At 36.1% G+C, this 12,627-nt stretch overlaps 1 protein-coding gene and 1 long non-coding RNA gene across 3 annotated transcripts; both read right to left on the bottom strand.

The window, feature by feature from the left end:
- Positions 1-3,632: 3,632 nt before the first annotated feature.
- On the bottom strand, positions 3,633-6,156 carry LOC133732701 (uncharacterized). The gene is made up of 6 exons (XM_062160281.1): positions 5,996-6,156; positions 5,558-5,623; positions 5,023-5,097; positions 4,383-4,512; positions 4,167-4,292; positions 3,633-4,061 (listed from the first exon to the last, which is right to left on the bottom strand). Exons 1-6 carry the CDS (start codon positions 6,154-6,156, stop codon positions 3,918-3,920), a joined length of 702 nt encoding a protein of 233 aa, XP_062016265.1. The 3' UTR covers positions 3,633-3,917.
- Positions 6,157-6,170: 14 nt separating this feature from the next.
- LOC133732702 (uncharacterized) lies at positions 6,171-10,489 on the bottom strand. Of its 2 annotated transcripts, none has more exons than XR_009857284.1 (5): positions 9,116-9,765; positions 8,553-8,606; positions 6,784-6,828; positions 6,650-6,688; positions 6,171-6,197 (listed from the first exon to the last, which is right to left on the bottom strand). It is a non-coding gene; the product is annotated as an uncharacterized LOC133732702 (long non-coding RNA). The 2 variants fall into 2 exon arrangements; XR_009857285.1 differs by lacking the exon at positions 6,171-6,197 and adding an exon at positions 10,354-10,489 and having other exon boundaries at positions 9,116-9,206.
- Positions 10,490-12,627: the final 2,138 nt, after the last annotated feature.

Genomic DNA, 12,627 nt, shown 5'->3' with positions numbered 1-12,627 from the left:
AAACTGCCATTGCAGTTAACAAAACGTTTAAGATCTTTTTTTTTTTTTGTAATTTCTTCAATTCAGTTTGCTATTATATTTACTATTTTATCCTTCCTTTGTTAAATTATAGATTTTTAGACTATAATCAAAGAAGGGTAAATTGTGGATTTTTAAAAATTTAACCATAAGCCTTATTGGCTTAATTAATACTGATGTGCCGTTCTGGCTTTGGGATTAAATGAAATCTCTATTACTCTGTCCAAAAAAAAAAAATCAATAATGATTTGTTAATTGATATGATCAAAATTGGGGATTTGTATTGAACCAACATAATAAAGGAGCCAAGGAGGAGAATCGCTCGCTGGAGTGAGGGAGGGAGAGAGAGAGTTTAAGTAAAAAGAAGAAAAATAATAAAGCTGTTAATAAGCAATAATTAGAGGTATATTTGGAAGAAATGAAATTCAGCTTTGACAAAATTAATATTATGGTTTTGAGTGACAAAAGATGACACATAGCGGTTAATAAATAGGGAAGGTTACTAACATTTCTCATTCTGAAATCTCACCAACGGGTAGTCCAGGACAAAGCCATTGGGTGCCCTCATCATTCAGCTTTGTGAATTCTATCAAAAATGTTGTTTTGTTTCTCATGACTAATACCAGCACCACTCGACTTGACTTAGAATCAATGGACAAACTTTGCTTTATCCAATAACAAGATGGGAGCAATGTGTATGTACGTCAACCTTATATGGAGGTTAATTCCCAACTTGAGTCGAAGCATGGTAAAATACCCCATGTTTAATCCAATTAGCCTAACTAATCCATATTGCAGCTTATTACCATTTGATCTAGTAACATAAATCTCTCATTTTTAAGTGGAAGGTTGTGAGATTGCTTCACGAAATGCTAGTTGTAATTATCATAGATATAAAAACTAGAAAATGGGTGGAGAATGTACAAGGAGGGCAAAACGATTTCATCCATGTTTCTTCAACATATGTTGCAGGTTTTCTTTCCTAGTTTGATTAGGTTTTCTATTTTTATTTTGATTAGAACTTCTTTTTTTGACTTATAGTTGTTACGTTAGCAAGTTGATAACACACCCACCCAGTCAAGATTCGGACCGAGGTTCACGAGAGTATCTCAGTAAAGTCAGACTAATCTCCCACTGTAGGCACACGAACTTGAAGGCCCCTCAAACGTTGCTGGTCACAAACTGGTGGGAGTTGAGACTCAAACTCCAAATATGAGGAGTTCCATACTAGGTAGCTCGACCAACTTTACTACATGCGCCAAGTGGTTTTGATTAGGACTTCTATTCCACATAGATTATGTTTAGTCATAATATCGTCTATAAATACCTACCTTCAAGATAGAAGAGAAGAAGAAACAAGATTTTGATTTCCGATTGCACCAACGAAAACCAGAAGCCGATTTCTACCGAGAAGACCAAAACACAGACAGACCAATACCGAGAGAAAGAGGTGTTCTGTGATGGAGATGCTATGGACATGGCTTTTTTGAGTATCTCCTTCATCTTAACTCTCTTATGCCTTGTGGGTTATCAGCTTTTGTGCCTAATGGACCTCGAGGACGATTACATCAACTCATATGATTCATCATCTCGGATAAACCGTACTGTTTTGCCAGAGTTTATCGTTCAAGGAGTTTTCTGCGTCATTCTTTTTATAACGAGACATTGATTTATGCTTCCATTGGCTCTCCCGCACCTATATTATAACGTCAATTCGTACATGAAGGGGCGGCACTTGGCAGATGTGACTGAGATCTACAACCTGCTGAGCTGGGAGAAAAAACAACGCATCTTCAAGATTGCCTATCTGTTCATCCTGGCCATCCTCTCTCTATTCGGGTTGTTTTGGAGCATTGCAGATGAATAAGATTAATCATGCACTGTTGCTCCCACTGAGCTCTATCATTGTTTTTATGAAGGAGCCATAGAAGAGATGGTCTCGTGTGGATTTGAATCAGTACTTGTGCAAACTCAGCCTGATTTTGACACAACTAGCTTGCTGATTTCTCATTTGATTTTGTGTTGGTAGGTAGATGCTCCACCTATTGTATATAAATTACTTGCACTCGTTCACTTTATATATGGACAACTTCTTTCCATCATTTACAATGTCAAGCATTATAATCTTTTAATGGTTGCAAATGGGCGAATGGCAAAGCCTCATAGTGATTCTGAAGTTCGTGACATAATAAAATTATGGGATTTTCAATTTATTTATTTTATTATTATTATTATTATTATTATTATTTTTTTTTTTTCTATAAAAGGAGAGAAGAACATTGTACGTCGTGACTACTCGATCTCATTCACCCCAGTATAATTTAGGAAGAGATCATAAATCAAAGTTATTGTCAACTGCTGCAAGATAATAACATAATATTCATGTCTCTACGATTGATGCATGTGCTGCATAATGTACTATAATGCATGTGCATTTATCTGCCCTAACGATAAAGCATGAGTTAAGCTGTTAAGATATGCGGATCCCATTTCCAGGAATAAAAACAATTCCGTTAAAAAAATAAAAACAATAGATATAAAACTAGAAAATGGGTGTAGAATGTACTGCGGAGGAAAAACTATTTCATGCATTCTCAGCTTGAGGGAGGTAAATTGCAATATACATGTTTCCTAGTTTAAGACGTGTTATACTAGTTTGATTAAGATTTCTATTCCTAATAGGATAGGATTATGTTTTGTCTATAAATACCTACCTTCAAGATAGACTAGAAGAAGATTGTACATCCGTGACCACTTGATCTCATTCACCCCAGCACCAAAATAACCCTAGATATGGATGCTTCTGGAATCACAGTGAGACCAGCAGTGGGCAAGGAGAAGGAGAAGTACTCTGAAGAAGATCTAAAGGCTGCCGCCAGAGTCATCAAAAAAGAAGGATGGCAGATTTGTGGTGATGATCACCAACACATTATTAGTTGCCCGTACTTGGAGTGTGTTCCACCTGGTGCAACTGTTGGCCCTGACTATCTAGTAATATGTGACTTGTGTGGTTATGAGTTATTGCAGCCTACAGCGGCTCACTGTTGGATGTGCGGTAAGTGGGGAGTACGTGCGGTGGAGGCGTCTACCTTTGATGAGAGCTATCGTAACCACCTAGAAGAAGATTACATAGCAGAACCAATTGTGTATGCAGGGTACATAGACCTAGACAAAACTAAAAGTCAGACTCTGAAGATCACATAAAGAAACATCATATAAAAACTAAAAGTCAGACTCTGAAGAAAATCAAAACTAAAAGTCGGACACTGCAGAAAAAGAAATGATTTTATGCCAGAGCCGGAGACCTTGGCACAGAAGATCTTTGTTATTGTTTATATGTTTGCGTGGGTTCTATACTTGTATGCATACTTGTCTACAATAGCAAGTGGGATGTTAAAGAGAATAAGCAAAACTATCAGCTCCTATTTCTAGTAGCCTGGGTTTAGGGAATGAGCGCCTGGTTCCTGATTGATTTCTACCTTAACATGACAAATGACACTGGTATTCTTATTCCTGAAGATGTAAAAAAAAAAAAAAAAAACAAACAAACCAAGCACATTCAAAAAATGGAGCTTCAGGAGAGGGACTTTGCGAACATAATGTACAATCAAAGATCAACAGTACCATTGCAGTAAGTAGATTTATTACCAGGGGAAAAAAAGGGAGGGAAAATACATGAAAAATCCAGAAGGGGCAGCATTGATGCAACAACTATCCAAAAATTCCAGTACTGAGCCAGGCTTCAGCCAGTAAACAGCAAGCCCCACAACAAACTTTAATTGCAGCATTCTACAGCCTAAGATTCACTATGTCAGGTTTCACTCTTTAATCAACAGTCGATATAAATTCCTAGTCTGAATTGCAAAGATTTTATGCAAAAAGAGATTACATATGGCAGATCAGCTAATGATCATCTTGCTGAGGAACTCAGCTTTCTCAGGAAAATATTCCATCAATTCATCCTTGGTCACCCAAACAAAATCCTCACACTTCCCAATTTTTAACTTGTTTGTTGCAATCACTTGAGACTTGAAAAAGAATTGCTGAAAGAAAGGGAAGAAAAAGATGTAATTGTCAGTACACATATAAAATTATTATCACTATCAGCACAAGCCAGTGTAAAACAGAAAATGTTGCCAAAAGCCAACCTTGAAAGATGGAGAGTCGGTCACATTCGCTGATGACTCCATTGCAATATGTCCCATAGGAGCATTTCCAACAAAATATGTGTGGGACAGATCACCTAGGACAGACAGTAATGCAGATTCTGCACACTGAAGAAAAATGGTATTTATTTAGCAAACACAAATGTGATTTATATGGAAGAACAGGAAAAATAATATATATCATGTAACAGCCATCACCTTCCGCAATGTCTCCTCAGACTCGTACACTTTTTCTGGAAAATGCCAGACTGGCTTTCCATTAGGAGATCCATGTGTGTTACCATAGATAAGAAGATAAAGTCTTCTGTCAAGTGCTCTCTGCAATGACCTAAAGAACAAGACAACTAACTTCAATACTAGGAACTTTTTGTTTTTGTGTTCTGACATCAAAACCATTCACATAAGTTTTATGTATAAAAGATCTAATGAGTTATCAATTCTTCTAATTTTTCTCTCAGCAATTAAGTTTCACCCACTACAATAGTTTTTTAACCATATCATAACTCCAAGGCACAGACACACATGATCTACTAATATGATATTACATACAGACCTCTGAAACACTACAATTGCAATAAAACTTAACTCACATTACATTTAACCCATAAAGAACAGCCAACTAAGAAGTAACCACTAAAACAAATTATCAATAGTAATCACTCAATATCCAACCATTACCAGTGCAAAACATTTATCCACCTTAAATCCAAGACGACTGTAGAATAGGTTTTTTAAGAAATTCATAGGCAATATTTAGGAGCTCTTTTACTTCAAATAAAGTGAAAAGTTGAGATGGAAAAATAGATTCTTATAGATAGACCAAAATTATACTCCATACTTTCTATCATTTTGTTTGTCAGCTTCAGTGATCCGTGGAGCTGGTACATAATCAATTTGGTAGTCTCCTTTTCCCCTGTTCACCAAAACAAAGTGTCAGACTAGAGTTGTACATTTTATTTGCACCATTTTTGTGCGTGAATCATGTAAGGTTAATGCAATAAGTGGAACAATTGCATATGAGCTTTATCAATTAGATTTTACAAATAAACATCAACTTCAACTACCTTTAAGGTGTGGCAGCCACTGAAACCAGAAAATAGACTAATCTAATACTGGACACAATATGAACATATCGGGAATCAAAAATTTCCTGATCATCATGCACGACAGTATGAAATTTAGTTAAAATGGCAAATACGCCCAAGAATACTTTTTACTGGGAAATGCACCTTTACGATTCAGCAATTAGAACAGAAGGCAAAAGCCACAAATGTGCTTGATAAATTAGAAATAGAAGGAGGGCCATCATTCATATGCAATGCAGTTGTGATCAAGTAACAAATCCAATAAAGTAATCAGCCTCTAAACCTCACCTAGCATTAGACTTGTCTAAAAGTTCATCTGGATATCTGCGTCGATATTGCTGTCGCCACCGAAACCTACAATCCCAAAGGCCAAAACAACAAAGTAACATGAGCTCCACTAAACAAAAAAAGCACATCACTCACAGAAATTGAATCAAAATTCTACCAATTCAGGTATCACCATAGTACACACTTATTAAAGCAAAACACTGAATTGGCATTCTTCAATCTTCTGAAACTGTAAAACTGAGCTTAGCCCAGCTCAAATCAGCTACTCCATACACTCTTCTACCATATAAACCAATCAAATTTTCAAACTTTTCTTTCACTTCTCTTCCAAAACAATCAAAATTTCACTTTTTTCTTTCATTAATCAAATTCCGGAGCAAAACACAATCATCAAATCGCATCTGAATTTAATTTCTGAGATTAAAGATAAGAACTTACGAGAACTCCTGAAATGCATAGACGATGGGGTCGATTTTGGGAATAACAACCGGGAGCCTCTCGAAGAGTACGGACGCGACGATTTTCTCCGGCGACGAGCTCGTGCTAAACCCTCGGCTTTTGACGAGGGACCCACCCAGACTCGCAATCGACCTCCGCATTCTGAATCTAACTCCGGCGAGGATCGACTGAAATTTTCTTTCTGGCAAAAAGCCCTCGTTAAACCCTAAATCACTCTCACACTGCTACGCTGAGAAGTAAATGCGTTTTTTGAAATTGTAAAATTGTTTTGAGGCCCTTGTTGTTTTGTGAATTTTATTTTGGCTCTTGGTTTAAAGTCCCTAAATATATCTTGTAAATATATCTACACACATATATATGACTCACTACTTTGCAAACCAGCAACAAATGAGAGAAACCATCTCCAAGGCTTCATCAATATCCAATCTACTTCTTAGTATTAGTCTATTAGAGAAGAAGAAGGAAAAAATAAAAAAAACAAAGCCTGACTTATCATTAAGAATTCCTAATGAGTTTAACATAACATTTACTAAGAAATGCATTGCAAAAATGTAGGATTGGTTCTTCAAAAGAAACAGCATGCTTCAACAACTATAAAGAGAGTACTTGGCTCATAGAAAAGAGTCAACTTACAGGTCGAGACGAAATAGCCTGAGCGATTTTGATATACGCCTGTAAAATTAACAAAAGAAGTAATATAAGAAATCCAACTCAACGAACAAAGAAGAAGCCGGGAGTAGAAAAGTTTATTCTAATTTTCACAGTACCGGTCCAAGTTCTACTAGTATTTGCCGAAGCTCAGCAGCTCTAACCTGCAAGCAAAAAATTAGACCAAAATCAATGTAATTTAATTCCCATCCAAAATATAGCCCAAATATCATTATTTCAAGATCAGTTTCAAAACAAGAATGAGAAATCTTGAGAAACTGAATCGAACCCAGAAACACCACAAGAAACATATGAAATCAAGATCAGTTTCTCTTTCGAACCCAGAAACAACTTAATCGAACCCAGAAACAATTTAATCGAACCCAAAGCTTAAAAGTACTTGTGTATTAAACAACTTAATCGAACCCAGAAACACCACAGCCCAAATTCCAAAACAAGAATGAGAAAGTGAATCGAACCCAACAACTTAACAAGAGAAAGAGATTCAAGAAATTCGAACCCAGAAATCGATCCCAAAATTTCTCCGAGCTTGAGTCACCGTCTCACCGAGCTTCACATAATCACAGCTTGAGGAAGAGTCGAAGAGAGTGAAGAAACTGTTGTTGCTGCTGCGAGTTGACACTTGACAGAGAGTTGAGAGAGACTGAGAGACAGAGAGAGTGTAGTGAGACACTGAGAGAGTGAGAGTCTGAGTCTCTGAGACTGAGATACAGAGAGAGTGCGGCCGAGTTTGAGAGAGGGGATAAGGGTAGGGAAAATGAGAAAGTGATAGACTTAGGGCTGTCGTGTTATTCATCTAAACCATTAGAAAATCTAACCCTATCAACGTTGGACACGTATTGATAAATATATTCATTATATGAATATATTTGAACTAGCAACAGTGCCGCGCTTTGCTGCGGGATGTGAATGATAACAATAAAACAATTTTCACCATTTTAAATACAATTAAACAATTTTCTCAATTTTCACCATTTTTCTTTTTATTATGAACAATGCTAAAATGTCTAAGCCAATGCATCAGAACAAAAGCAAAGGCAAGAAACCCAAAACCCAGAACATTAAGAATTGAATCAGATAAGACAATGCATTCACCAAAGAAAGAAACACCCCTTGGCAAAATGTATTAGTACTTGTCATCGAAAAGCAGAAGAAATATAAATAAATAAAAACCATCTAACACCATAATCTTCTCCAGATATACTAACACCCATAGCCACTCTATTATTTTTAAACTGAACAGAAAATAAATAAAACTAAAAACACTTTATTATCTTCTTCCAAACTTGAATCTGTACAAAACTAAAATATTACCACAAAAAGAAACTACTCAATACCCACTGCAATTGACTGGCTTTAGTTCAAAAATTTTCTATAATTCTCCGAAAATACCCATTCTTTCTTTTCCCTAAACCATTCTTTCTTCTCCCTAAACCATTCTTTCTTCGTCAATGAAGAAGATAGTAATACCCAACTTACCTCAATCTATATAGAAATCGATTAACAATTTAAAGGTCCAAGCAAAACTTAATTCCACAAATATGACACAGACTGATCCAAAACAGAAATGCTCAAAAAGAGGGAAACAATCAAAAATACATGGTATGCCACAGCTCAGATAATTAAACTTAATAAACAGGATTTTAATCCTAACAAAAATGTGATCCTGCAGGTTCAGTGCTGAAGTCCAAAGATAAAATTGTTTTTCCATTAATTCAGTCAATCATAGTTTAATTAACTAAACTTATACAGAACAAAAGAATGATCAGGAGACCAAATCAGCAGCAGCATCCTATCATTCATCCCACAGTTGAATGAATATATAAATTAATGAAAGATTTTAAATTATGAAAGATAAAAACGATACCTTGAAGGTATTGCAATCAATTGCCCAGAGTTGAAACTGTAGCACAAACAAAGCCTGCAACAGATAAAAATTAATATTATTTAAATATTAAGAACAACAAATAATAAAAGTATGGGATTGAATGTAACTGATAATTTCAAGAGTATAGGATAGAAAACTCTATAGTGTTGGTTGTAAGACATATGCAAACCAATCACTAATTATTGCAAATAATCTTCTTAATGGAGAGAAAATTTGTATTCATTGTTTAGTCTTTAATAGCTATCGTTGTGATCATAAAGGCATATGTTTTAATTACCCAAACAACAATAATCTTTACAAACATAGCGTCAAACCGTACATCAGTTCGATACACATAAACATCACAAACATAACTTCAAACCTTTTCAATCAATTCCGAAATCCCAATCCGAAACACAATCACAACCCCTAAACCAAAAAACCCATATATCCATGAATTCTAAACAAACAACAACGTGAAAACCCAACTACTTCAAAAAAAAATTATAAAAAAAAATAATAATAATAATAATAAGGAATAAAGCTAAAAAAAACTTCCAAACCTGCAATCCTCACTCTGTCGAAATCCACCAAAACCACAGCCTTTGATCAAACCAAAGGAGAACTCAGCAAACCAAGGAACTTTATTGTGGTCTGCACAATAAAGCAAATGGAAATATCAGAAAAACAATTTAAGCTTCAGAAGGAAGCTGCATTCTACATACATAAAGAAGTATAACAGGACCCATCTCTATTGATTTGTGAACTTTGGTTTTAATAACTTTGTAGCTTAGATATCAAGAAATCATAAAACATAAATAAGACAACAACACTGAAGCACAACTTCTCATTATGGAAACCAAGTGAGAACAACTTCTTGCATTTTATATTTGAAACCACCATATGAATTAATTTCTTTAGATAATATAATAATTACTAATTACAATCAATGCTGCAGAAGAAAACAATGGATAAATAAGTACTAATCTAATATGTTCTTCGGCCATATTCATACATCAGTTGGTAATAAACCTCTCACATCATCACAAACTCACAATCTTATCACTTATCAGCAGAAGAAAATCTTTTAGTAATGGAAAAGAATGACAATTTACTAAATCATAACAAAGATGAAAGATTGAAAACAAAAAATTTGGATCTTGGAACTGTTGAAAAGTTAAAACCCAGGCTGCAGAAGGAAACCAAATCGCATACATTAAGAATTGAATCAGATAAGCTTGAGTTAACAGAAGAAAGATCAATAGCAATCAATGCCAACCAAATAGCTTCACCCGGGAATAATGCATTTAAGTAGAAGGTTAAAATGTGAAACATTATGTCTGTTCATAATAAAAAGAAAAATGAAAACAGCCATCATGCAATTGAAGCCATCAATCAAATCAAGTGAACCGCTTTTCTTATTTTGCTTTTGCTGAAAATGAAACCGCTTCTTCTTTTGCTGATTACTCTGATCATGAAAAGAAGAAACAATAAGAAGAGGGTTCTTACCATCAGATTTCTACATAGCCAGCCTACAATCAATTCCAAGGTTGGAAACTCGATCAGAACAAAAACAAAGGCAAGAGACCCAAAACCCAGACTCCTATTTAGAATAAACAAACAAACAAACAAACACTATTATCACAGAAACCAGGAACAATGGAGCAAAAACACCAAATCAAACAAACAAACAAACAACAAAGCAATGAAAATTTCACAAATCGGAGGCCCCAAGTTAAACAAAACCCACAATATTCACATCCAAGTGCAACCAGTCCTGAGAATTAGGCGAGGCAATTACCGGATTGAAGATTCAAACTTTTCCTCCGATCTATCTCTCTACCTCCTTGTCCGAAGCAAACAAATACAACAGATCTCTCTAACTCTCTTTATCTCTCAACCCGGATTGAGGATTCAAACTTACCCTCCGATCTATCTCCTCGTGCGAAGCAAACACACACAACCGATCTCTGTCTCTCAACAAGCAATTGAGTTTTGTTGTGTTAGGGTTACTGAATTGGGGGTTTTCTAAACATCATTTTAAAATATTTAATGAACTAAACAATAAAGGGACTTCGTTTAGCGATCCCTAGCATGTGGGTTTTACCCTACCGTAATTGATAGCGATAGCTTATTTTTGAATAGTAGACGTACTTCCTATATAATGGCACTTCTTTCATCAGCCGTGAGACGCCTCTCTCAAAATCTTGGAGCCCTCAGGCCTCATCATATCTCTATAACTGCTGCTACAAAACCCTCTTAGCTTTAGTCTAGATCTCCTACAGTCCCCACCTACATGATGATAATTCCTCATGGTCTTCTGCTTTTTTTTTTTTCCTTGCTTATTATACATAATATATATTTATATTCTTGTTGTTGTGCATGCATGCCTTGCATCCAATTGTATTTCAATACAAATTTCATCCCAAAGGAAAGGACCCAATTGCACAAGCAAATTACGAAAAAATAAATTGAATTCAGCAACGAATATAACAAAAGGGAAAACAGAACATGCAAACAAGGGATTGTAATTTGTATTATGAGCTCCTTTTCCAAAATTTTATTGTACCAAAAGAGTTCAAAATTAAGGTGTGATAAAGGAACGGTAAATTCATTGTTTGTTATTTTCTGAAGCATAAGTAGAAAACTTCCCCATTATTTTTGTGTTTGTGACTTGAGTTGGTTTTGGCCAAGTTTTATGTGTAGAAATGTCTCTGTGTTACGTTGTTCAATTCGTTCAGTTTGCTCACTTATGGTTAATGCATATATATTAGGGCCAATAGAAGAAGTACCCCCAAGCTGGGTCAGTTCCAGAGAGATCAGACGATTTGCCCGAGTACTCGTCTGAGGATGAAGGAGACTGAGCTCGAAGCTCCTTGTCTTACAGGAGAACTTGTCCTTCACTGACACCATCTCTCTCTCTCTCTCTAACCTGTACGTACTTACAGCGCATGTGCGAAGTGGAGGGTAATAGGTGCTTCACTAAATCAATTACAACGTCCTCTCGTCTGCTGAGTTTCTCTACTCCCATTGTCCTCAGTTCCTTCAACTTTTCAAGCACATCCGAGTACTATTTTAAGATCATGCGCAGAACAGGCTCTCAATCAGCCTCATGTGAGCACCTGGCTTCCGAAAATGGCCAAACCTGTTTGTTACCGAGTATACACAAGGCAGGGATGAACAGAAGAAAGAATCATTTCCTTCTGGAGAAGATGGCGTAGGCAGTCTAATAAGCTTAAAAAGTTCGTTAGCCATCTTGAAGAAATTAGATTGACGTTTTGAGAATGAAACTTGGCGAGCATCTTCCCCGTGAATCATTTTGATTTAAGTCGAGGTATGACCGAAAACTCAATTTGAATGTATCAGCCTCTGCAAGACAGCCTCCTGCCTAGCTCAATTTGAATGTATCAGCCTCTGGATTCCGAGAAGTCAAATCTGTTTATCACCGAGGGAACATGAGATCGGTCAAAATAAATGGCATTGCCTTGGAGGAGAAGGTGACGGCATCAGTCTGAAGAGCAGAGAAGTTCTCTGGCCATCTTGAAGAAGCCAGATAGGCTTTTTGAGAGGAAGCATGGATAGCATCTGCCTCGTGAATCATCATTATTTTGATCTACTGACAACTCATGTTCCTCAAGAATAGAAGGAACTACGGAAGAGCAAGTGAAGGACATGTACTCGTGCGAGAGGAGGAGCTTCCAGCCCTGCCGCTTCATCCTCGGAAGAGTACTCGTCCAAAATCTTAAGTTCTCCCTGTAACTGACGCAGCTGGGTGTATGTTGGTCTTTATGAGTTGGTGAGTGTATAGTTTTGTTTGGGGTATAGTGATTTTTCATCAATTTTGGTGTTGTGTTGATTACTGTTGAATACTATGATATGATGTAATGATTGTAACTGGTGAAAAGGGAATAATAAAATTCGTTCTCTATTTTCGATTCAACTGTTCATGTTATCTCTGCTCTTCATCAAGCACATATATTAGTGAAGTGTTGCTTTATAAAAAAGTTGACAAGAATTCTAGCTATGCCTGATATTTAGTTAAAACATTGTAATTCATTAATTAAGTTGATATTAG

The sequence above is a fragment of the Rosa rugosa genome, chromosome 2 (assembly GCF_958449725.1).
Source record: "Rosa rugosa chromosome 2, drRosRugo1.1, whole genome shotgun sequence".
Lineage (NCBI taxonomy): Eukaryota > Viridiplantae > Streptophyta > Magnoliopsida > Rosales > Rosaceae > Rosa > Rosa rugosa.
This window is presented reverse-complemented; position numbering and strand designations above follow the sequence as displayed.